The sequence below is a fragment of the Globicephala melas genome, chromosome 7 (genome assembly GCF_963455315.2).
Source record: "Globicephala melas chromosome 7, mGloMel1.2, whole genome shotgun sequence".
In the NCBI taxonomy this organism is placed as follows: Eukaryota; Metazoa; Chordata; class Mammalia; order Artiodactyla; family Delphinidae; genus Globicephala; species Globicephala melas.
Window position 1 is genome coordinate 29,734,840 of NC_083320.1, and position 27,068 is coordinate 29,761,907.

The 27,068-nt window shown below is 36.2% G+C and overlaps 1 protein-coding gene across 1 annotated transcript in view; it reads left to right on the plus strand.

Annotated features, from left to right (window-relative positions):
- NDUFS1 (NADH:ubiquinone oxidoreductase core subunit S1) overlaps positions 1-25,794 on the plus strand; it is a 32,159-nt gene extending 6,365 nt beyond the window's left edge. Inside the window, exons 4-19 of the mRNA XM_030853933.2 lie at positions 147-254; positions 953-1,029; positions 1,683-1,764; positions 1,845-1,975; positions 2,430-2,615; positions 5,131-5,265; positions 5,939-6,053; positions 6,968-7,113; positions 7,477-7,605; positions 11,346-11,475; positions 14,482-14,642; positions 18,741-18,895; positions 20,497-20,672; positions 21,350-21,484; positions 21,588-21,660; positions 23,407-25,794. Coding sequence (XP_030709793.1) covers positions 147-254; positions 953-1,029; positions 1,683-1,764; positions 1,845-1,975; positions 2,430-2,615; positions 5,131-5,265; positions 5,939-6,053; positions 6,968-7,113; positions 7,477-7,605; positions 11,346-11,475; positions 14,482-14,642; positions 18,741-18,895; positions 20,497-20,672; positions 21,350-21,484; positions 21,588-21,660; positions 23,407-23,498 — 2,031 coding nt within the window. The 3' untranslated portion in view covers positions 23,499-25,794. The remainder of the gene's footprint in view (positions 1-146; positions 255-952; positions 1,030-1,682; positions 1,765-1,844; positions 1,976-2,429; positions 2,616-5,130; positions 5,266-5,938; positions 6,054-6,967; positions 7,114-7,476; positions 7,606-11,345; positions 11,476-14,481; positions 14,643-18,740; positions 18,896-20,496; positions 20,673-21,349; positions 21,485-21,587; positions 21,661-23,406) is intronic.
- The last annotated feature ends 1,274 nt before the right edge of the window (positions 25,795-27,068 follow it).

Consider the following 27,068-nt stretch of genomic DNA (forward strand, 5'->3'; position numbering starts at 1 on the left):
GATATTTGTAGGTAGGAGTAATAAGATAGGTAGGGGATGGCCTCATGTTTTTTTGTTTGTTTTTTGTTTGTTTTTACTGTGTTTTAGACAAGACAAGGATGAGGTCAGGTTATTCTAGTGCAAACGTTTTTTACTTTGTCTTCTAGGCTTGTGAGAAGGTTGGCATGCAGATCCCTCGATTCTGTTATCATGAAAGGTTGTCTGTTGCTGGAAACTGCAGGATGTGCCTTGTTGAAATTGAGAAAGCTCCTAAGGTACTTGATACCTAAAATTCCATACCATGCTGTAGAAGGTAGAAAACTTTAAACCTTGCAGCAGACTTTATTTAGAATCAGTATTGTTGTAGTGGAGAATCTGGTCCTGTTTACTTCTGTCTTTAAGTTTATTTTTTGTGTGATTGATTCTCTTCATTTCAAAACTGGAAACACATTGAAGAAAGTGCTTTATATAAATGCAAGTGGCATATAATGGTAACATTTAGAAATTAAATGGGTCTTTTTAGAGCACTCACTATTTCCAAATGGTGTGTGACACACAAGTAGGATGTGGAGCTGCCAAGCAGCACATTAGAAGTGCTTATGCTGTGCCATTTTCACTAGAGAAGAGAGTTGCAGTGAAGAGGTTCACTTTCAGTTTAATTTCATTTTGTCTTGTGCAATTTTAATTCAGTACTGCCTGCTAATCAAAACACAGTTATTTGACGTTCTATTTCAGAGCCTCTTATAAAAAAATCTCATTAATTATTAGAATAAAATTAAGATGTCTAGTTTCTAAGAGAACTGTATCGTGCCAGATTGTCATATTATAAATATGAAAACTAAAAAACTCAGTCTTCAAAAATACTCTGTTCTTTCCTGGTTTTCTAATGTTAATTTAATATTTTTGTATATTGGGTTAACTTATAATTACAAATAAATACAAATACTTAGAGATTTTTGCATTGAAATTCCAGGTTGTAGCTGCTTGTGCCATGCCAGTAATGAAAGGTTGGAATATCCTGACAAACTCAGAGAAAACTAAGAAAGCCAGGTACTTTATTGTTAACTTGGCATAGTGACTTTTATTAGAGCAGAAAATTGCACATTTCAGTATGTAGACCTTCCCATAGACGAGAAATTCAGTATCAAGCTCTGAAGAAGTTGGCGTGCTTGGCTTCTAGGAGCAGTTGGAAGTGAGTACACATAGAGGAGGTGAAGTCAGGTGTTTATGGTTTTGAGCCTGCGGCAGAATCAGCATTAAAATCCCTTGTTTAGAACCTTGCTCATCTTGTGGTAACAGTGAGTTTGTTTGGGGCTTATTGAACTGAGATTATTGCAGTGATATTGTACTGTACTGTACTGGCACTGATTGTGTTTGTTTTTGCTTTACATTCATGTTTTTTTGAATTAATGCCAGTGTTTTCTGAAGACCATTCAGCAACTTTTGGTATTTCTGTATTGTTAAAACTCAATTTTCTAGGTTCTCTAATGATGTTTTATTCTGGACTCCTATAAACATTTTTTAGATTATGTATTTAATACTACTCTTATGATAGTTACATTGGCGTTTCTTATAGTAAATGTAAAATCCATGTTAACTATATTAGAGTATACATCTGTGACAGTTATTTAAATAGGCTATATGTAAACCATTTTGAATGTCAGCAATTTATGTAATTATATATATTACAATTTTCTTTACAGGGAAGGTGTGATGGAGTTCCTACTAGCAAATCACCCACTGGATTGTCCTATTTGTGACCAGGGAGGTGAATGTGATCTGCAGGTATGTAGTCTAATTCCTTAAATCTTTTTGTTTTAATTTTGTTAGCAAAATTTGGTTAACTCTTTCATAATCTACTTAAGGACCAGTCCATGATGTTTGGAAGTGATAGGAGCCGGTTTTTAGAGGGGAAACGTGCTGTGGAGGACAAGAACATTGGGCCATTGATAAAAACCATTATGACTAGATGTATACAGTGTACTCGGTGCATCAGGTAATCTTTTTCTCCTTCTCTCTTCTGCAATATCATTTGTATACTTATTTAATATTCACAAAATTTGGTGGAATAACACCACTGGAACGGATATCAACTTTTATTTGGTGAAAGAAGAGGAATGTTGTATTCAGTGTTTTTTACATAAGCCAGTAAAATGAATAAGTTTTCACTTTTAGTTAATATCAACTTCACTTGGATTTAAAAATCAAAATCTACAAGCATTAACTTTGTGATAACTTGCTGAGCTGTGCACATGATTTGTGCAATTTTTTGTACGTGTGTTACACCTCAAATTAAATGGAAACATTTATTATTTTTATTCAGGGACTACATTTTCCATTGAAAATCTATCTTTCTAGTGTTTGGAAAATCATTACCTTTGTGATAATGAATAGGAAATGAGGTAAGTTTGCTGCGTTTGACCATTTGATGGTACATTTTTATCTTGCAGATTTGCAAGTGAGATTGCAGGAGTAGATGATCTGGGAACAACAGGCAGAGGAAATGATATGCAAGTTGGCACATACATTGAAAAGATGTTCATGTCTGAACTTTCTGGGAATATCATTGACATCTGCCCTGTAGGTGCCCTGACCTCTAAGCCCTATGCCTTTACTGCTCGGCCTTGGGAAACAAGGTATTCATCATGGTATTCTTTGTCCTTTAATTCAGTACTATTCAAAAAATTTTAAGATTCATTTTCTTCATGAGTTCTAATTGTTCTGGTCCAAGTTTTTATTTATTTGCTTTAAGTAAAACCCTTTTAATAGAAGATAAGTTGTTAAATTGAAGGATAGGATGAAACTGTGCAAATTAATTGTAATTTTCTTGGAAATTAATTCCAAAGTACTTAATCACAAAATTATTTTATTCACTTGTTCTTCCAAGGAATAAGATTGTCTTGATTTTTAAAAATTTATAGTTTCCTCTCATTGTACATTAAATTTTCAACCACGTATACATATTATACTTTAATTAGTTCTTATTCTTTATAATTACAAATCTATTTATTAAAATCTATCTATCTATTTATTTATTTATGGCTGTGTTGGGTCTTCATTGCTGTGCATGGACTTTCTCTAGTTGCTGCAAGTGGGGTCTACTCTTCATTGCAGTGCGCAAACTTCTCATTGCGGTGGCTTTTTCTTGTTGCAGAGCACGGGCTCTAGGCGTGCGGGCTTCAGTATTTGTGGCACATGGGCTTAGTTGCTCTGTGGCATGTGGAATCTTCCTGGATCAGAGCTCGAACCAGTGTCCCTTACATTGGCAGGTGGATTCTTAACCACTGCACCACCAGGGAAGTCCTACAAATCTAAAATAAACATATTTATAACTTTTCTTATATATCTCTGATTCTTCTGATTAAATTAGGAAATGAAATAGATCGTTGCAATAAATTTGTATACTTTTAAGGTTCTAGAAATATATCATCAAATTGCCTTCTGATTTTAAACTCCTACCAGAGTACCAGAGTATATGGGAGTATCTTAAAATTCCAGGCTTTAAAAAAAAAAAAAAAATTCCAGACTTTAAACCATGTATTTGTGTATACAAAAGGTTTAGGGAGCTGGGGGCAGGGAGGAGACAGTACATAATTGAAATGTCTAAATAGAGAGTGTTTTCTCCTCTCCATAATACATACAAATGCTACACTTAATGTTGTGTCACAGGTCTTTGAGACACTATTCATTTTTCTTAAAACTTTTTTTTTCTTTATTCTTCAGATTGGATGAATTCTGTTGATCTGTTGTCAAGTTCATTCATTCATTCTTTTGTCATCTCAAATCTGCTGTTCAACCCCTACAGTGATTTGTTTTATTACCGTTATACTTTCCAACTCCAGAATTTCTATTTCGTTCTTTTTTGTAATTTCTGTATCCTTACTGGGAGTCTTTGTTGATTCAATGCTTCATACTTCCCTTTCATCTTTAAACATGATTTTCCTTATTTCTTTGAACATATTTTAATATTCTTGTTTTTATTTATTTTTTTTTAAATATTTATTTATTTATTTGGTTGCACCGGGTCTTGGTTGCAGCATGCATGTGGGATCTAGTTCCCCGGCCAGGGATCGAACCCAGGCCCCCTGCATTGGGAGCATGGAGTCTTAACCACTGTGCCACCAGGGAAGTCCCTCTTGTTTTTATTTTTAAGCAAGGCTTCTTAGGAGTTGCTCCTGTGTCTGCATAGCTTAGTAGTCAGATAATGACTGTGCTTAAATTCTTTGAGCCAATAAAGCTTTCATCCTCTGCCATTGGATCTGTGTGTGAATAGAAGAGCATATTCAGAGATAAGGCTGTTTTCAAGTCTACCCAGCTTGTACTTTACACCAGGTCTTTTGGGTCTCTGTGTTGTCCAAGAGAGTGTGAATAGCCTGGGCTCTCTCTGGTCTCAGCTGCACATATGTGCAGCCTCCACTAGGAATGCTTGCCCTGACTGTGACTACAGCCTCAGGCTAGTACTGTTGACTTTCCTCGGCTCGGTGGCCTCCAAGATACCACTTCCACAGACAACTTTTGCCATTTCTCCAAAACGAGTGAGCCTTGTCTGTAGGAAAGAAAGAAGCTCCTGTCTTCATAGCTTGCCCCATCTTGGCAGAACCTCCAGTTCAAGGTGGTAGGAAAGGGGATAAGAATAGTCCCAAGCCAGAACACCACTGATTTCCACTGTTCTTTCTCGAAGTTCAGGAGTTTTTCCCACACATGAAAGCTTTTCATGATACTGTGTGCTTTTGTTAGCTCTCCAAAGAGCTGAATTGGTTGCTTTTGTCAGTTTTTGTCTAGCTTTATTTTTGTTTTTGGGGGGAGGATTTGTCAAGCTCCTTAATCAGCCATACCGCAAAATCTTACCCCTCTTATTATTTATTTTGATACTCTAATTGTCCATATTTTGCTATTTGCAGCTGTTCCAGTTGGTTTCTGTTTTAGATAACAGTTTTAAAGGCTTCATTTTTGCATTACGGTCTGTTCAAATATGAGGGTATAGTTATTTTATTTATTTAATTTTTTAAATCACAGTTCCTCTGAGTTCCATTAGTTTTAGAAATTCAGAAAAGAAATTTGTAAAATTTTTTTTTTTTGGTAAACCCGGTAACAGAAACCTTTTCCTTATTTTCAAAATCAACTAGTAAATATATGTGTTTATTTTCTTAGAAAGACAGAATCCATTGATGTAATGGATGCAGTTGGAAGTAATATTGTGGTCAGCACAAGAACTGGAGAGGTAATGAGGATTTTGCCAAGGATGCATGAGGACATCAATGAAGAGTGGATCTCTGATAAAACCAGGTATGTGCTATATTGTTTCCTTTAACTTTTGGACTTGATTTAAAGGAAATTTTATAATAATTTTAATATTAAGGAACAGTCTTTTATATTTGCAAATTAATATAGACTATTGAAATCTGGACTGTTTATATAGAGAATTAGACAAAACTGACTTTAATAGTCCTAGGTATATCACTGGCTTTCATATTAACTGGCTTTCATATTGAGAAATAGGTTTTTTCCTCCCAGATAGAGAAATTGAAGTAAATTAAGATACTTTATCTATTTCAGTTTGCCTCTGTTTCATTGGAGAATAGAAGCTAAATATAAGTTAGATTTGCACAGTATAATTTTGATGAAATATCTAAAGATACTCAAGTTTTACAAATGGTTTGGCTTTTTCAGCTACCAGATTTCTTGTGTATTGTAATTTTAAGATTATTCAGGTAGCTGAAAATAAATTATAAGAACTCAAACATTTTAGGTGGTATTTTAGTTTTAGATGATGTTTGTAGAATATTTATTAGTTCATCTCCAAAGAAACCTGGAATAATTATTTTATCCAAGTGTTTGTTCTATTTGACCTTTAACCAGTACTGTATTTTAATAACATTTCTTTTAGATTTTAAACTTGAAAATTATAGTTGCTTTTTTTTAGCAAGTTTCCACAAATGGTATAATTTCTGTCATCTAGATTTGCCTATGATGGGCTAAAACGTCAAAGACTTACCGAGCCGATGGTCAGAAATGAAAAGGGGCTTTTAACATACACCACCTGGGAGGACGCACTCTCTCGTGTAGCTGGAATGGTAAAAAATTGAAGTATAGAATAACTATATTTGTGATTTCCAAGGCACATCTTTCTAATGAAGAGGGGATATGTTTCTCTTCACTTCTTTCATCTTGCCAAGATTATCTTCCATTTAACAAACATTTATTGAGAAAAAAAGAAAACATGTATTGAGAACTGTACAACATGTCATGCTAGATGTAGGGATATAAAGACCACTAGCACATAGTTCTTAACTTCCCACAGTCTTTTAGGAAAAGATGCATAATTAAGCAATTATCATATGCTGCTTTGGGTAGTTACGCAGAAAATGATATATGAGAGAGCACATTGGAGGGATGCCTAACCAGGTATCGTGTCACATAGGTAAGGTGACTCCTTAGGCAAAGTCTAAGCATGAATAGAAGCTTGCCAGAGCAAAAACGGGGAATGGCCTTCTGGCCAGAGAAAAGCAACATACATAAAGGGCTTGAAGGAATGACAGATCCTTCAGATGAAGTTGTATTTAAATATAATTCCACAGTCTTCATCTTCCAGACCTCATTTTGAGACCCTTTGTTCCTAATTTAAAAACAAACAGGAACTTCCCTGGCTGTCCAGTGGTTAAGACTCCACACCTCCACTGCAGGGAGCACAGGTTCGATTCCTGGTCAGGGAATCAGATCCCACATGCCACACAGCGCGACCATAAATAAATAAATACATGCATACATACATACATCTTTATTCCAGGCTGATGTTATTAACCTTGGCCCCACGTACGCTTCTGCTTCTCACTTTCAGATTAATGATTAGTGTGAGAACGTTTTAGTTAGAAGTTTGTTCCTTTTATTGTACTTGAAAATGACATCATTGTTTTGTTTTCTGAACATTTCATTGTGATCCTTTGCTGAATGAAGGTTTCTTGGTGATAGCCTTTCCATCCATTTTTAGTTGCAGAGTTTTCAAGGCAACGATGTGGCAGCAATTGCAGGTGGCTTGGTGGATGCTGAAGCCCTAGTATCTCTCAAAGATTTACTTAATAGAGTGGACTCTGACACCCTATGCACTGAAGAGGTGTTCCCTACCACAGGAGCTGGGTGAGAAGTTTGAAGCTAGAATCTAGGCTTTCTTTTTTTTTTTCTTTCTTTTTTTTTTTTTTTCTGGTTACAAGTTGTGTTTAAACCAACACATCTATGGCATCAATGACTTTTATGTGACAGCTTGGATACTCCAACATACCAACCAGCTTATTATCACATATAGACCAAAGTCAGACCAGGAGCTATTAGAGAATCCAGTTATTAATAAGTATCTGAACCTTTGATGTAATTTAAGAATGCTTCATAGATTCTTTTTTTCTCTGGGAGTGCCATGGGTTTGATGACAGAAGAGTATTTCATGGATTGTCAGTGTGTATTAGTTTTAAAGTAAAACTTGCATTTTATATTTCATGTTTCTAGCACAGATCTACGTTCCAATTATCTTCTTAATACTACAATTGCCGGTGTGGAAGAGACAGATGTTGTCCTCCTGGTTGGTACAAATCCACGTTTTGAGGCACCACTATTTAATGCTAGAATTCGAAAGAGGTTAGTAATAATATTCAGGGTTTTAAAAACATTTATATGATAATTTGTTTTATATATGAAATAAAGACTATTTTAGCTGATTCCTAATAGTGTTAGTGGGAGTGAGACTCCAAAAGATAATTGGAGGGCAATTTCTAACAGCTCCATTCCCCGCTTCTCCCCTTGCTGATCTTTTTATCTTTTTAGTTTGAAATAATTCAAGATACTTGAAATGTTCTTTGTATACCCATTTTTGTGTAATGTTCACCCGATTAGTCAATGTTCATGTTTCATATATTTTTTTATTCTCTCTCCATGTATATATTTGTTTGAATATAACCATCTGAAAGTAGGTTGTAGACATAATGCTCTTTTTATCCCACACTGAGTACTTCTGTGTGGATTTCCTAAGAACAAGGGATATTCTCCATTTAAGAATTTGATTATTTAATCAAGAATTTACTATTGATACAGTATTCTTATCTTATCTATAGTTTGTGTTCAGATTTCACTGATTCTTCCATAATTTCTTTTATAATTTTTTTTTTCCTGCCCAGGATCCAGTCTGGAGTTACACATTGCAGTTAGTGTCATGACTCTTCAGTCTCCTTTTCTGACTTTTTTTTTGAAGAGTACAGGCCAGTTATTTTGTAGAATGACTCTCCATCTTTTTATATCTTAGAGACTTAATAGATCGACCATATAATTGATTGTCTAAACTGGGACACTGTTGAGAGTAGAAAGGGGAGTTGTTAATTACTCCAGGATGACAGGTTAAAACCACCACTGTCTCTGACAAACCAGAGTTATATGGTCACCACATTTATAACTATTTTTGGAGGAGCTGAATCCATACTTCCTTGTCATAGAGAATAAATATGAATGATGTAGTTTGTTTTTTATGAAATTTATTTAAATGGCCTGAATGGATAATTAGGAGGTAACTGACTCTGCTGTGTAAGTATGACAAAATAAAAACTACAGATCATTTATTCTAAAATTAAAGTCTTTATTTATAGCTAGCTTAGAGTTAGCATTCTAACACAGCAAATTAATTCATTGAATTTCTTTGGTGTGTATGGGCTTACCTCATTTTGTTGCACTTTGCTGTATTGTACTTGCAGATACGGTGTTTTTTGCAAATTTAAAGTTTATGGCAGCCCTCATTCAAGTAAGTCTTTTGGTGCCATTTTCCAACAGCATCGGCTCACTTTGTGTCTCTGTCATATTTTGATAATTTTCAAAATATTTCAAACTTTTTCAGTATTATTACATTTTATCATGGTGATCAGTGATCTTTGATGTTAGTGTTGTAATTGTTTTGGAACACCACAAACCATACCTGTATAATATGGTGAATTTAATAAATGTTGGTGTGTTTTAATAACCTACAATGGCTTCCAAGTGTCAAAGTGAAAGAAAGAGTTGCACATCTTTTACTTTAAATCAAAAGCTAGAAATGATTAAACTTACTGAAGAAGGCTTGTTGAAAGCCGAGACAGGCCAAAAGATAGACCTCTTGTGCCAGTTAGCCAAGTTGTGAATGCAAAGGAAAAGTTCTTGAGAGAAATTAAAAGTACTACTCCAATGAGCACATGAATGATAAGAAAGCAAAATAGCCTTATTGCTGATAATGGATAAAGTTTGAGTGGTCTGGATAGAAGATCAAACCAGCCATGACATTCCCTTAAGCCAAACCTAATCCAGAGCAAGGCCCTAACTCTCTTCAATTCTGAAGGCTGAAAGAGGTGAGGAAGCTGCAGAAGAAGAGTTGAAGCTAGCAGAGGTTGTTTCATGAGATTTATGGAAAGAAGCTGTCTCCATAACATAAAAGTGCAAGGTGAAGCAGCAAGTGCTGATGTAGAAGCTGCAGCAAGTCATCCAGGAGATCTAGCTACGATAATTAATGAAGGTGGCTACACTAAACCACAGATTTTTCAGTGTAGACGAAACAGCCTTATATTGGAAAAAGATGCCATTGCTGGAGAAGGACTTTCATAGCTAGAGAAGAAAAGTCAGTGCTTGGCTTCAGAGCTTCAGAGGACAGACTCTGTTAGGGGCTAATGCACCTGGTGACTTGAAGTTGCAGCCAGTGCTCAACTTAACCATTCCAAAAATCCTAGGGCCCTTAAGAATTTTGCTAAATCTATTCTGCCTGTACTCAGTAAATGGAGCAGCAAAGCCTGGATAATAGCACATCTGTTTGCAACATGGTTTACTCAATATTTTAAGCCCATTGTTGAGACCTACTGCTCAGAAAAAAAGATTCCTTTCAAAATATTACTGCTAATTGATAATTGCACCTGATCACCCAAAAGCTCTGATGGAGATACACAATGAGATTAATGTTGTTTTTTGCCTGCTAACACAACGTCCATTCTGCAGCTCATGGATCAAGGAGTAAGATTTTTGGGTCTTATTGAGAAATACATTCATAAGGCTGTAGCTGCCATAGCTAGTGATTCTACTGATGGAAAGTAAATTGAAAACCTGGAAAGGATTCACCATTCTAGATGCCATTAAGAACATTCTTGAGGGCTTCCCTGGTGGCACAGCGATTGAGAGTCACCTGCCGATGCAGGGGACGCGGGTTCTTGCCCAGGTCCGGGAAGATCCCACATGCCGCCTAGTGGCTGGGCCCGTGAGCCATGGCCGCTGAGCCTGCGCGTCCGGAGCCTGTGGTCCACAGCGGGAGAGGCCACAACAGTGAGAGGCCTGCGTACCGCAAAAAAAAAAAAAAAGAACATTCTTGAGTCATGGGAAGAGGTCAAGATATCAGTGTTAAAAAGGAGTTTGGAAGAAGTTGATTCCAAACCTCCTGGATTACTTTGAGGGGCTCAGGACTTCAGCTGAGGAGGTAACTGCAGATGTGGTGGAAATAGAGAACTAGAATTAGAAGTAGAGTCTGAGGATGTGACTGCATTGCTGCAATCTCATGATAAAACTTTAATGGATGAAGAGTTGCTTCTTATGGATGAGCAAAAAAAGTTGTTTCTTGATATAGGATCTATTCCTGGTGAATTCTGTGAAGAAATTGTTGAAATGACAACAGTGGATTTAGAATATTACATAAATTTAAGTTGATAAAGCAGCAGCCAGATTTGAAAGGATTGACTCCCAATTGTGAAAGAATTTCTACCGTGGGTAAAATGCCATCAAACAGCACTGCATGCTACAGAGAAATTGTTCATGAAAGGAAGAGATCATCGAAGCGGCACACTTCATTACTGTCTTATTCTAAGAAACTGCCACAGCCAGCCCAGCCTTCAGCAACCACCACCCTGATCAAAGTCAGCAGCCATCAGCACAAGGCAAGATTCTCCACCAGCAAAAAGATTTCCATTCACTCAAGGTTCATACGATGTTTAGCATGTTTTTAGCAATAAAGTATTTTTTAATTAAGGTGTGTATATTGTTTTTCTGACATAATGATTTTGTACACTTAATAGACTGCAGTGTAGTGTAAATATAACTTTTATATGCACCAGGAAACCAAAAGATTTGTGTGACTTGCTTTATTGTGACTCACTTTATTTTGTGGTCTGGGAAGGAACCAACAATATCTCCAAGGTATGCCTGTATTTTTACAACACTTTATTTTTGAAAGGTACGCAATAATATCTGTTAAATTTAAATGTTCTGGGAGGGCTTTAGTGCTTTTAACATTTTCTAATTTAAATAGATGTAGCACATAGCATTGAAGAGACCAGTAACTGCTAACTTAGTGATTTAGCTCTAAAAACTCTGTTGTTTTCTTTCAGTTGGCTCCACAATGACTTAAAAGTGGCCCTTATAGGCAGCCCTGTTGATCTCACTTACAGCTACGACCATCTGGGAGATTCTCCCAAAATTCTTCAAGACATTGCTTCGGGCAGCCATCCTTTCAGCCAGGTGCTCTTGAGTTATATGTATCTACTCTTGTTGATTTTTAAGTATTATTTTTAAAATTTATTATTTTTGGAATAATATGTGATTGCTGTTAAAAACTACATATATATAGCAACATAGAAAATAATATATAAGAAAGTAAACATTATCCAAAATCCCACTACCCCAAACAAGCATTGATGAAACATCATACAGTCATTTCTCTATTCATATATAGAGCAAGATGGATGGATAGGTAAACAAAAATGAAATCATACTGTACATTTTTATTTATCAGAGTTTAATTTTACTTGAAGTTATCATTAAAAAATGAAGTAAAACTGAAAGAATTAAACTTTAAACTTCAGTGAAATCTTTCTTTACAGCAAGGGTTATTATTCCTAAAGAAATTTCACCAGTTTTTGTTTGTTTTTTATTTATTTATTTATTTTGTCCACACCACACGGCATGTGGGATCTTACTTCCCGGACCAGGGATCGAACCCATGCCCCTTGCAGTGGAAGTGTGGGGTCTTAACCACTGGACCACCAGGGAAGTCCCTCACCAGTTTTTTTTACATGACTTTTTCATTACTAAGTTCTTTATTTACATTCATTTAATTGCCATCTGGAGTTTAGAGCTTTTGGATTTGTTTTTGTTTGTTTTTGTTTTCTAGAGGAGATGTAAGTGCACCATTCCTTGAGTTCTTTCTTGCTTGAGAATGTTTATTTTATTCCTGAAGAGAGCCTTGACAGGATATAAAGATCTAGGGTTATACTTTTTTTCCCTCTGAACTTTATAGATACTGCCTTTTGTAACTGTGGAGAAGCAGCCCAGTGTCAGCCATATTCTCTTCCAATCCTGTCCTATTTTTTGTTGTTGTTGTCTAGATACTTTTTTATTGATAGTTCATGCTTGATTTTTTATCTTTGAAATTTAGTAACTTCACTAGAATATGTCTTACTGATGGTGGTTCTCTACCATTTTTTTTTTTTAATGGGACATACAGCTTTCAGTCTGAAGATTCAAGATTCTCTTTATTTTAGGAGTTGTGTGTGTGTGTGTGTGTGTGTGTGTGTGTGTGTGTGTGTGTATGTGATGTGTGGGATGGTGATTGTTAAAAAAATGTAAAAGATTTCTGTTTCTCACATAACTGGTTCTGAAGGTAAGCAGTTTGACAGATGGTGCAGTTGTCCAAAGATGTCATCAAGGCAGGAGCCTACCTTCCTGCTTTGCTATCCTCAGTGCATTTACTCACTCACGTGTGTTTGTGTGTGAGCCTCTCCTCATGGTTCCAGGATGGTTGCTTTACCGACAGCTTCAGGTGTAGGCAAGAAGAAAATCAAGTGTGAGGGCACAAAGCAGCCAAACCCAACTTCTTTGTCTGTCGGTTTTGAATAACATCATTATTGTTACTGTGATCAAAAGTATTTTTTTTTAATGTATTGAGAAGAATCCTTCTCTTCTCTCTAGCTCACATCCCCATACCCCAGAAGGTGATGAGTGTTCATCAGGAAAGTTTTCTTCTCTAATATATTTAAATGTATTTTCCATTAATTAGTTCTTTTTGTTAAGAACTCTTAACAGTGCAGATATTGGATCTCCTCTTCTATCTTTTCTGTCATTTTTTCTTTATTCTTTTCTTTTTTGGTTTATTTTATATAATTTCATATAAACTATCTTTCTTGTCCCGGTATTTATAGTCATGTTTAATTCTGTTTTTTATTGTTTCTAGAATGATTTTCATTTCTGCTTTGTTTCTCTTCTATTTCTTTCTTGAATTCTCTGATGAAAGTCTTCCATAATACTCTCTATTATGTAACTTCTCTGAGCTCTTTTTTTAAGTGAGGGATTGTTTTTCATTTTCTTTGAGGCTATTGAAAACTGTTTCTTATTTTTTTGAGGCTACTGAAAGCACTTCACATTTCCTTGGGAAATTCCTCTTGTGAATATCCTCCTTTTTGTAGTATCTAGGCATAATTCTCATGCTGATTCATTGATTGGGTCCAGCTATTTATTGAAGAATGACACAGAAGATGGGCAGGAGAGTGAACTGTTATAGTCTACAGCTTTACTTCTAATTTTTCCATCCTCTACTGTATGTGTAGTTTCTTTTGCACTTGGGATGCATTTCCTCTCAGTTTTTGGTATTCAGGTAGTTACTGTGGCTTAAAGCAAAGCCTTTAACTTTAAGGTATTCTGCATTGTGATCTAGTGATCATTGCTTTCCCTACCTTCTCCTCCCTGTCTGGGGCATAGAGAGTAGATGGACTATAGTAGACATGGTACTTCAGCATGGTTTCTCCTGTTACAAAATATCACCTGAACCTCTGTATGGACATTCCACAATTTTTTCTGGGACCTATCCATAGTCATTCTGACCAAAGGATGTTTGGCTAGAGTTTTCATTCCCAATTATTCCTTTTTGAAAATCTGTTTTATTTGATACTAGTTTAGCTATTTCACAGTAGCATTGGCAAGAGATTTTTGAGTAAATCTGGTTGTATGTATATCCATATGTCGACTAGCAAATTAAGACATTCATGTTAGAACTAAAACTTGGGACAGCATATTATAGATGCAAATTTGGTTAGATTTAGTTACTTCTAATGTTTGTTTATTTTATTTTATTTTTTAAAGCTAATTCTTTTTTTTTCTTTTTTTTTGCCGTACGCGGGCCTCTCACTGTCGTGGCCTCTCCCGTTGCGGAGCACAGGCTCCGGACACGCAGGCTCAGCGGCCATGGCTCACGGGCCCAGCCGCTCCGCGGCATGTGGGATCTTCCCGGACCAGGGCACAAACCCGTGTCCCCTGCATCGGCAGGCGGACTCTCAACCACTGCGCCACCAGGGAAGCCCTTTATTTTATTTTTTAATTAATTTTTATTGGAGTTTAGTTGCTTTACAATGTTATGTTAGTTTCTGCTGTACAGCAAAGTGAATCAGTTATACATACACATTTATTCCCTCTTTTTTAGATTTCCTTCCCACTTCTAATGTTTTTTTAAATGAAAGTTCTTTTTTCTTAAAGGTCCTAAAGGAAGCTAAAAAACCAATGGTGGTTTTAGGCAGTTCTGCACTCCAAAGAAATGATGGGGCAGCAATTCTTGCAGCTGTTTCCAACATTGCTCAAAAGATTCGGATGAGTAGTGGTGTTACTGGTGATTGGAAAGTTATGAATATCCTTCATAGGTAAGTTGAGTAGTTGTTTTTTTGTGTTTTTTTTTGTTTTTTTGCGGTACGCGGGCCTGTGGCCTCTCCCGTTGTGGAGCACAGGCTCCGGACGCGTAGGCTCAGCGGCCATGGCTCACGGGCCTAGCCGCTCCGCGGCATGTGGGATCTTCCTGGACCGGGGCACGAACCTGTGTCCCCTGCATCGGCAGGCGGACTCTCAACCACTGCGCCACCAGGGAAGCCCGAGTAGTTGTTTTATAATCTATAATTTTGTGTATATTTTGTGTACACTGTCACATTTAGATTTACAAACAACTTAATATTTAGCGACATTTAGCGACATTATCTCAGTAGCAGATGTGAAATAGAAACCTTTATTTTGTGTGAGAAAAAGCCAAGATAGTAAATAATATTTAAAATATCCAAATTGCAGTAAGTGCTAAGAAAATCTTAAAAATCTGTATCATATTAATATACTGTGGTTCAAAAATTGCAATAAGTCCTCTGACTTTTAAGTGATAAAAATGTAAGCTGGGCTTCCCTGGTGGCGCAGTGGTTGAGAGTCTGCCTGCCAATGCAGGGGATGGGGGTTCGGGCCCTGGCCCGGGAAGATCCCACGTGCTGCGGAGCAGCTAAGCCTGTGCGCTGCAACTGCTGTGCCTGTGCTCTGGAGCCCGCGAGCCGCGACTGCTGGGCCCACGTGCCACAACTGCTGAAGCCTGCACACCTGGAGCCTGTGCTCTGCAGCGGTGGGGGTGAGGGGGAAGAGGGGGCACCACAGTGGGAGGCCTGCGCACCACGGTGGGGAGTGGCCCCCGCTCGCCGCGGCTGGAGGAAACCTGCGTGCAGCACCAGGGACCCAACACAGCCAAAAATAAATAAATTTATTTAAAAAAAATATATGTAAGCTAACGTGAGAATTCAAATAAAGTGAGGCTTTTCTCTGACAATATCAATAGTGCAGATTTATTTAGAAAAGTTGGAAAGGGAAGAAAGAATACAAAAATGGAAATTATCCATAGTTCACAATCTGTGGATAATTACTGTTGCAGTTTTTGTGCGCTTTGTTCTGGGTTTCTTTGTGTGTGTATATAAATATTTTTTTAGTTATATAGTTGAAGTCATACTGTGTATGCAATTTTGTGTCCTGATTTTGATTGATTTTCATTACCAAACAAGAATTTTCTCATGATTAGAAATTCTTTATAAACATAAACATTAATGGCTATATAATGTGAATATATATAAATTTTTTAACCTTTCCTTCATCTTAACATGTAATTCATTTTGCATTAGTGAGTGAATTTCCAATTTCCTATAATCCTTTCTACCTTAAGTATTATTTTTCAAATCTTCAAATTTGTTTAAGGATTGAGGCTAAACACTTTTAAGTTTGCTAGGCAAACTTTTTTAAATGTAAAAGTGTTCAAATGCGTTCTTAAACATTAGTTTCAGCGTTGTATTTCCCCACTTATTGGTTTAATTTGGCATTGTAGTTCATCACGTAAACATTTTTTTTTACCTTTTTTTTTTTTTTTTTTTTTTAATTTTTGGCTGTGTTGGGTCTTCGGTGCTGTGCCCGGGCTTTCTCTAGCTGTGGAGAGTGGGGGCTACTCTTTTGTTGAGGTGCGCAGGCATCTCATTGTGGTGGCTTCTCTTGTTGCAGAGCACGGGCTCTAGGCGCGCAGGCTTCAGTAGTTGTGGCACGCGGGCTCAGTGGTTGTGGCTCATGGGCTCTAGAGCACAGGCTCAGTAGTTGTGGTGCACAGGCTCAGCTGCTCTGAGGCATGTGGGATCCTCCTGGACCAGGGATTTAACCCATGTCCCCTGCATTGGCAGGCGGACTCCTAACCACTGCGCCACCAGGGAAGTCCCCAAAACTTTATATTTTTAAAATAGTTTATTTGCATTGACCACCTCTAGATCCTTTCTAGCCACAATTTTTAGCATTTTAGAATTTTTAGAATAAAAAGAGACTAGATATTTTCTTATTTTTAATTCACTTTTGAATCCATGTCTTTATTAATTTTTTTTTTGTTGTTTGTTTTTACTGAATGGGTACTTAATAACTTTTTAAGAAAAATTTCTGTGTCTTAACAATGTCTTTCTGATTCCTTCTCACAGATGACCACTTGGCTAGATACAAAGATCACAAGTTGTTTCCTTTAATACTCAGTATTTTTTTCACCTTTCTTTCACATTTTAGAGAAGATCTCATCTAATCTGAGTTTTGTCTCTGATTATAACCTGATTTTATATATGTATGTGTTTTTGTCCACTTGCTTTTTTGGATTCCTTATTTTTGATGTTAAAATTTTCTACTAGAATATAACTGAGTGACATTCATTTGACATTACCTCTGCCTGGGAATATCATAGAACTCTCCATTTTCAAATTGAAATTTTTGATATGGTTTTTCCTTTTAAGTTCAGAAGAAGCCAGTTGGTTTACTTTTACATTGTTATTTGGTCTCATTTTGGCTCTGCCGGGTCTTAGTTGCAGCACGCGGTATCTTCATTGCGGCATGCAGGGTCTTCTAGTTGCAGCATGCGGGATCTTTAGTTGCAGCATGCGAACTCTTAGTTGTGGCATGTGGGATCTATTTCCCTGACCAACAGTCAAACCCAGGCCCACTGCATTGGGAGCTCGGAGTCTTAGCCACTAGACCACCAGGGAAGTCCCTTGTCTTTATTTCTTATAGTAAGTTTATTTCAGAGTAAAGCATATTTTCTAATTCTTGGAGAATCTTTTAATCCTTTTTTTGTTTACTGATCATTCTTGCAGAGGCAAACTTAGGTTACTTAGTTTGTTTTCCAAGATGAGGTGGGCTCTGTCATAAGTTAGTGTGTGAGTCTCTGCTCAGATCTTTGAGAGACATCCAGGCTTAGAAGGAGAGACATTTAAAAAATATATTGTGTAGGTGGGGCGGCAGGGGGAGCTAAGTTTTGAAATTGAACTTGGAAAGTGTGAGTTCTCTAACTTTGTTCATTTTTAAGATAGATTTGATTGGGAACTCCCTGGCAGTCCAGTGGTTGGGACTCCACACATTCACTGACGTGGGCCCAGGTTCAATCCCCAGTCAGGGAACTAGGATCCTGCCAGCCATGCAGAGTGACAAAAAAAAAAAAGATAGATTTTGTTAGTTTTGGTCCCTTGCATTCCATGTGAATTTTAGGATCAACTTGTCAGTTTTTGCAAGGGATTCAGCTGTGATTTTTTGATAGGGATTGCATTAAATCTGTAGGTCAATTGGGAAGTGTTGCCATCTTAACAATATTGTCTTCCAATCCATGAACATAGATGTCTTTCCATTTGTTATGGTCTTTAATTTCCTTTGGAGTTGTTTTGTAATTTTCATTATACAAATCTTGCACTTCTTTTGTTAAATTTTTCAAACTATTTTATTCTTTTGATGTCCCATTAGAGAGTTTGACAGAGCAGCAGCATCTATTGGGAGTTCGTTTGACCTGCCCTCCTCCCTTACCAAATACGTAAAACCCAACTAGCTTTATTCACAGTAGGTCCTCAAAATGGCTACTATCTCTTGTAAGAAAATTAACAACAGCAAACTAGACCAAAGACTCCCAAATGTTCAAAGTATAGTTCTTTGAAACCTTTTCTTTAAAAGATTATTATCTGCTTCTCTTAGTAATGTATGTTCATTGAAAAAATTCCATAAGAACATACAACAGTATACTAATTATAGTTTTCTCTGAATTAGTTTTATGAGTGGTGTTTAAATTTTTCCCTTTTGGTTTTCAAAATCATCTAATTTTTCTCTAATGACTGTGCTGGACTTATCAAGTCTTACTGTATTGAATAAAAATCAACTTAAGACAATTGCAGTTGGCATAAAGTTTCCAGAATTAGTCCATTAAGTATTACTTCATGAAGAAACAGTGTCCTAAGCATCTTATTTACTTTTTTGCCATTCTTGAAACAGTAAAAGACAGCTGCTTCTGGTTTTGACATCTATTTCAAATGGGTAAAAATGATGAGGGAAGATCTTTGACAGCATTGAATAGAAAAGAGACTAGTTATCATTTCAAGAATCACATTTAAATTTTTATAATGAAAACACAACAAGTATGCTAAAAACTCGTACTTGTTTTACAGGATTGCAAGCCAAGTAGCTGCTTTGGACCTTGGCTATAAACCTGGGGTGGAAGCAATTCGGAAGAACCCTCCCAAAGTGCTGTTTCTTCTGGGAGCAGATGGAGGTTGTATTACTCGACAGGATTTGCCAAAGGATTGTTTCATCATTTATCAAGGTTAGTAGCATCTATGGCACTAGAAACAGAAGAGAATAGTACATTGTGTATATTAGGAACTATATGGCAATATATTTAGTGGATTGATTATTTTCCATTTGAGAATTTCCCTACACACACACCAATTTTAAAAACATATTTGTTAATATGTATTTTTATAGATATTTAAATGTTTTAGATTTTATATTTAAAAAAATACGTTTATAAAAAATAGGTTTATTAGTTACATAGTTGCTATTGCTATTAAGAATTATCACCTCATGTTGTTTGTTTGTTTTTGCGGTACACGGGCCTCTCACTGTTGTGGCCTCTCCCGTTGCGGAGCACAGGCTCCGGACACGCAGGCTCAGTGGCCATGGCTCACGGGCCCAGCCGCTCCGCGGCATGTGGGATCTTCCCGGACTGGGGCACGAACCCGTGTTGCCTGCATTGGCAGGCGGACTGTCAACCACTGCGCCACCAGGGAAGCCCCACCTCATGTTTTTTAATAACAAATAATTAGAAGAAACCTAAATACCCCCAGTAATAGTAATTTAAATTATGAAATATTATGTAACATTAAATTCAGTTTTTCAAAGAATATTTAATGTTATTATGTAATCCAGGAGAAGCTTTTTTATATATATAAACAGTGTAAAAGTTAGAAAATCACGAGTCCTGTGTCATAAGACACTTAATGAATTATATTTAATAGCACTCCTTTGGTTTTTTGTGTTTGACTCATTTTCTTGATCTCTAACTCATTGCAAATGTAATCAAGCCTCTTTGGAATAAAAGGAGTCGAGTATTCCTGGATATTTTATAGAGAAAAGTATATAACTTTTCACTTCATTTAACACAAACACCATACACTTACACTAGGCTTTTTATTGCCATACCACATAAAAAGCATTATGTAATATTCCGTATCTTTAGTTTAATAAAGTTAAACCAAAATGCATAAGCTAAAATCCTATCCTAGTTCTATCCAGAGATAATCATTGATGATGGTTTAGATAGATGCACAGTTCATATGTACTTCTATGCATATGCAAACATGTACATATGCAAACATGTACATTGGCTTTTCTTTCAATTAACTAAAGTTTCTTTTTTCTTCCAACACCTTCTGTTAAACTTTTAATGAGTGATAGTCTTTCAGCATACTATTTTCTGTAATCTTCTGTTTATGCTCTTAATCATACTCCTGTATGTCATACTCCTGACACTTTTTGTTCCTCCACCATTTCAGTTTACTTTACCAAATTTCACTAACATACATCTGAGCGTTTTCACTTTGTAATGATCAAGAGAAATGATACACCTAGTTGCCCATAATATGTGTGTTTATGTTGTTATACGTGTTTGTGTATTTGCAAAAATTAATCTGGGAAGACACATACCAAATGCTTTCACAATAGTTTTCTTTGGGAAGGGAGTTTAACTGTGGGCAAAGTGGGCTTTAATTTTTATTCCAAATACTTCAATACTATATTGTTTTAATTTTTAAAACACTTATAATTATAAAAATGTAATTTTAAAAGGATATATACTGTGTTCATGTATAATATCTACTCAGCTTTGTGCTAAAATGTGGTTTGCCATTTTCCGTCTTTTCACAGGACATCATGGTGATGTTGGAGCTCCTATAGCGGATGTTATTCTCCCCGGCGCTGCTTACACAGAGAAGTCTGCTACTTATGTCAATACTGAGGGCCGAGCTCAGCAGACTAAAGTAGCAGTGACACCTCCTGGCTTGGCAAGAGAAGACTGGAAAATTATAAGAGCACTTTCTGAGGTATTTGTCCTTAGTGATGCTAATGGAATGTTTGACATGTTAGCTCGTCAGAATGATTTTCGAAGTCAAGGAAGATGCACGTCTGAAATGCAGAGATGACTTGAATAATCTCTGTAGGAAAAACGTGTTCAGAAAACGGGGATTTGGGGAATTCCCTGGAGGTCCAGTGGTTAGGATGCCACACTTTCACTGCCAAGGGCGCGGGTCTGATCCCTGGTGGGGAACTACGATCCCACAGGCCACATGGCGTGGCCGAAAAAAAAACAAACATGGGGATTTGAAATAGGTGTTTTTACTTTTGACTTGTGTTTTTAACTCTTTAACTATAAAAAGCATCATGAGATTTAAAATAATAATATACAGTTGTCTGTCAACTTTATATATGAGCAATAGCAGGTTAGCCAAAGCATTCAAATTTAGCAAAGCATTTCTTTATTTCATAATCAGTGTATTTTCTAAAAACAAATTACTAATGTATTGACAGCTGTTTATGAATTAGAAGAATTATTTACAGTAGTATTCCCCACTTAACCACCTGCTTAATATACATACAAATGGACACCAATATATTTTTCATAGTAGTACTGCATTATTTTACCATAGTTGCAATGATGTATTATTTGAAATATTTAAGTATTAATGCTTTATGTCAATTTTTGGAACCTGTTATGTTATAGATTGCAGGTATGACTCTTCCATATGATACTCTGGATCAAGTAAGGAACAGATTGGAAGAAGTCTCTCCTAATCTTGTTCGATATGATGATGTCGAAGGAGCTAATTATTTCCAGCAAGCAAATGAGCTTTCCAAGGTAAAAACACGCCTATACGCAGTTTTCATAATAATGTATCCTCTGGTGTAACAGTACTAATTTTCAATACTATTATTATTGATCTCTTACTCTTTTTTTGCAGCTCGTGAACCAACACCTTCTTGCTGATCCACTTGTTCCACCTCAGCTAACAATAAAAGACTTCTACATGACAGGTACGCAGTTGTCAGCATGGCTGCCAAACATGAAAGGTAGAGAGGAGTAAAATCACCTAATTTAGCATTATGATTCCAACGTGCTAGTGGTAGTATTTGATGTTTTTAATCTCAGAAGATTTTTCAAATATCAGAACTAATGTAACTTTATGTTTTCTGATTTTACTCTAATTTTTCTTTCTGAAATGTAAGTAGTGTTTGAAAATCCAAGAATTAACAGATTTTAAATATAAAATTTTACTACTGTATGAAGAATTACTGTATAGCAATTTAGGGAGAATTTTCTAAGTGACAAACATCTGTGAAGGTTTTTCTGAGAATTACAGTAGAAGAATCAAAACACTAAAATGTGAAACATGCCAAATGGTGCTTCTGATGTAAATGGTTAAGAATGTGCTTAAGGAATGCAGACTAACAAACTTGTTTACTACAGATTTTACAACACTTGATATAACATCTAGGTTATGAGATAGTTGATAGACAATTTAAAATAATTTTCTGTCTAAAAGCAGATAGGAGTATATTTTTCAAGTTCTTGGTGCAGTTTGTATCTAAGATTATTTTTTTTTTAATTTTTATTTTTGATTGTATTGAGTCTTTGTTGCCGCATGCAGGCTTCCTCTAGTTGTGACGAGCGGGGGCTACTCTTCTTTGAGGTGTGCGGGCTTCTCATTGTGGTGGCTTCTCTTGTTGCAAAGCATGGACTCTAGGCACACAGGCTTCAGCAGTTGTGTCACGCAGGCTCAGTATTTGCAGCTTATGGGCTCTAGAGCACAGGCTCAGTAGTTGTGGCACACAGGCTTAGTTGTTCCACGGCATGTGGGATCTTCCCGGACCAGGGCTTGAACCCGTGTCCCCTGCATTGGCAAGCGGATTCTTAACCACTGTGCCACCAGGGAAGCTCTAAGATTATTATTATTTTTTTTTTTTTTTTGCTGTACGTGGGCCTCTCACTGTTGTGGCCTCTCCCATTGCGGAGCACAGGCTCTGGACGCACAGGCTCAGCGGCCATGGCTCACGGGCCCAGCCGCTCCGCAGCATGTGGGATCCTCCCGGACTGGGGCACGAACCCGTGTCCCCTAGCATCGGCAGGCGGACTCTCAACCACTGCACCACCAGGGAAGCCCTCAGATTATTAATAGGTTTTTTTCAGTTGTATTATAAAAGTTATGTTCATTGTAGAATACATACCTAAGGCCACAAGAGCAAGGAAAAATCACTATGATCCCACTACCCAGAAATAACTATGTTTAACATTTTGGCCAGTCATCCAGGGATATACACATATATTAATTTATTTAAACTAAAAATGAGATTACTTATTTACTCTGGGAGAGAGGGTTTGGACAGCTTTATTGAAATATTCACATACATAAAATTCACCCATAAAGTGAATTCATGGATTTTAGTACACTGTTCTGTAACCTTTTTTCAGTAATGGTATATTGCACATTCTTTTCCTGTCTTTAATACTTTTCTATAATATTTTTAATGGTTGCATACTGGCCCTTTATATGGCTGTATATAATTATTTAATCATTCCTAGGAGTACTTATTAAAAGCATTTAGCTATTAAGGGGCTTATCTTCTGAACTTATTGATTTTACAATGTTTATGTATAGTTACATAGACTCTTCCAGTCTTTTTTATTGTTGTTGTTCCTGAATATGTGCAACAGGAAAGTTTTACTGTGTGCTTCTTTTGAAGTTGTGTTATCAAAACGCACATTTTCTTGATATCTTTCAGATTCAATTAGCAGAGCCTCACAGACAATGGCTAAATGTGTCAAAGCTGTCACAGAGGGTGCCCATGCAGTAGAGGAACCATCCATATGCTGAAACATCTACTAGCACCCAGTTAGTTAAAGGACAGTTACGTTGGCATGATCTCTTAGAGGTGTATCTCTCTAAAAAATAATCTAAATGATGTAATATTTAAGGTTCTACCATGATTTATTTGAAAACGATATTGCAATTGTCAAACAACTTTGAGGTTTCCAAACATTTATGTATTGCGTGTAAATGTTAAATAGTTTAATAAACATGTATAGATGCCCTTTCATGTAAAAGCACTGATAATCTTTGTGACATAAAAAAGAAAATCCTTAAAATATGAACTTTTGTTTATCTTCATTGATCACTTAGTTTGTAAAATGGATGAAATAATAGCTCCATTAGGACCTATTTTTTTCTAGTGCTAAAGAAAAGATTTAAGTATTCTGTGAAGCTGGGTAAATAGAAAATATATATAATATAATCATACATCAGATGTATACTTGGACAGCGCTAATAATAATCATAATAATGAAGGCTAATGATTATTCAGGATTTTCTACATACTAAGCACTCTGGCTTTACATACATTATATTGTTTTGTCCTTTTACTTCCCTGTCAGCCAGTATTATCTCATTTTACAGGTGAAGAAGCTAAAGCCCATGGATATTGGGTAGCTTGCCCAAGGCCACAGCAAAAGAGTCATAGAATCAAGCCTGGTTCTCTGACTTCAAAGCCCATTGTTCTTAACTGCTGCACATAATTTCCTCCCATTAGTACAGATTCCATAGGTTGTTACGTCTAAGAATCAGTATTGAGAAGCTTAATGGATAACACATTTTTCTGTTTTCTTTTGAATCTGTTTATATAATGTCATGGTGATTTATGGGATATTTTTCTTTGTATAATAGATTGCACACACATACACCCTTGGAATGAGGGAGGTTTCAAGAGACATAATTTAGGTCCTCATTGATGTTCCATATTTATTATATTAACACCATCTGTAGTATTAAGTCAACTAAATTATTCCAGTAATAAAAGGCAAAACTAACAGCTCTCATAATTTTCTATTGTCAAAAAAAATTAAAAATTTACAATTAATCTAGGAGATAATCTAATGCTATATTAATTTGTTTTCAAAATCTATGTTCAGAATCCTTTGTTTTGTAATCCTTATTCCTTTTTGCTTTCATCAAAGACTTAGCCCAACTATAGGTTGCGATTTTACTGATATAACAGAGGATAAAAATTTTAGACTATAGTATGTCACCAGTACTTTATCTTCAAAAATTGTACAAAATTTGTCACCTGTAACAGTTTTTTCAGAATTATTTTATTCACTTCAGTCATGAAGTTGTATACTTTGCTTAAAGTACTTTGCTTAAAATTCTCAGTTGCCTGAAATTGTATAAATTGTATAAATTCTTGGTGAAAGTCTTTGAATTTAATACAAACTTCTTATCTCTCTCTACCTTCTTTATCCCTTAGCACTGTTGCTGACCTCAAGGGGGCAAACACTTTCAGTTTTGTGTTTTGCACAGTACTCTTCAATGAATGAGTGTAGACTTCATAGGATTCTTGGTGAGGGAATATTGCATTCAAATGGAGAAAAGGTGATATATAACTAAGATGGTCCAGGATCCTAGGACTGCCATCTAGGCAGCATGTGTTGAACTTGGAATTCTGTAAAGAATACCTTGTTTGGGCTAAGTAGTACTCAATAAAATTTGTTAGTTTTTACATAAAGTAAACATGAAAGTCTGTCCCATGGGTGCCTATTAGTCACCTAACGCTAAATATTAAGGTTATTGTGACCATAAACATTGAAGATGGTTGCAAGACTTTCTGAAGAAGAGACCCAGATAGAAGAAAAATACATATAGATGAGAAGAATAACAGCTGATGTAATTTTGACTGTAAGCAACAAGGGAGTCAACAATGAGAAATCTACAAAGGATCAAGGCCAAGTCCTTTTAGGTGAAGACGGCAATCTGGAAGACCCTGGAATAATAAATAATACCATTTAGAAAAGATATTCTAATACGTGCCATTAAAGCTTTAAGTACATTGTGTCTAATTTTCACAAAACCCTGCTAACAATTGGTATTAAGACCCAAGAAGTATCAAATAACTTGCCCATTGTTACCCAGTTAAAGACTAAAGGCAAGAATGTTTAATTAGAGATATTTTTTACTGTCCCATTTTGCCTCAAAAAACCTTGTGGACCACTATAAGAATTGAATATATATACAGGAAAAATTTTAAAGCCTAAACTTCATACAGAATGCCCCCCAAATTTATTGTGAATTGTATTATAATGAATACATCAATAAAAAGTATTATACCTTGTTAACAATACTCAGTATACAATAATTTATTATTGTTTGGTGCTGAGTTGTTTAAACACTGTTTCTTGCCAGGTCAGATCTTGTTCAACTTTGGAAATATTACTTGGAAAAATTTAACTATTTCTTCATCTGTAAAATGAGGATAAATGTTCTAATAATTGTACCTACCTCCAACCTTATAGGGTTGTTATGAGGAGCAAGTCAGAAAGCCTCTAAAACTTGCTTGGCCTATTTCCTGACACAGTGAATGCTCAATGTGCTTAGGGACTGAGAACCATCATTATAGGAAAATGTGTGTTCAGAACTTGGCGGGATGTTTCAGGAGGTTGCAACTAACCATCCATGGGAGCCCTTGAAGTCCCCCTTCTAAGTGAATTGAGTACAAAACTCAATTCCATTGATTGTGAGGGAAAGTCATGCCTAATATAACCTCTAGCTTCTGTTTTCCTAAAGAAATGTATTTCTTTCCTAAGACTGGAGAATTAAATGACTTGTCCAAGGTCAACCTAAGTAACAGAATACTGCTACTACAAACTGTCCACCAGGATTGTGAAGATTAATTTATTATTGCAGAGCTCTGCATATTTTGATGGAATTTTTACTAGTCACAGTAAGATTTACTGAGTCTGTTGGATTCTAACCCTTAAAAAAGACTACTTCTGAAAGCAAAACCAAAAAGCAATGCAATCAGAAGAGGGAAAACTATATGCTGGTGATAGAAAGGGTACTGAAGGAGGGTAAGAGCTATTGATGTGCATAAAAGGGGACAGGTGAATTCTTTTGCCAACATGAAGCTTTGGCTAATATAAACTGTCAGCTTTATTGTTGCCGGAACAAATTACCCCACCACGATTCAAGCTCCCACAGGGAGAAGAACTAAAGCAGCTTAGCAACAAAAGCAGTGGTAAGAGGTGGGTTTTTTTTTAATGTTAACAATGTCATTCATGACCACTGTTAAAATGTCACTAGCAAAGTGATTACAAACCCCTGTTACCAAAGGCCCAGTGTGGCTGGGGAATAGTTCAAGCAGAAATAAATGACACGCATGAGTATGACAATTTTTTAGACATTTTGTAAGGTTAATCCTACCTTAGCATAGCTAGACCTTAGGTTTGTGATTGACCCAACTTTTGGAAACAAGTACATGTGAAAAAAATGAACCTTGATAAAGACATTTTGGAACCAAAAAAGTATGTGTGTATACATAATGGCCACCTTTTATAAAAAGATAAAGAAAACAGTAATCCCCAAATAATTTTCTAATAACCAGTATTTTAAAATGTC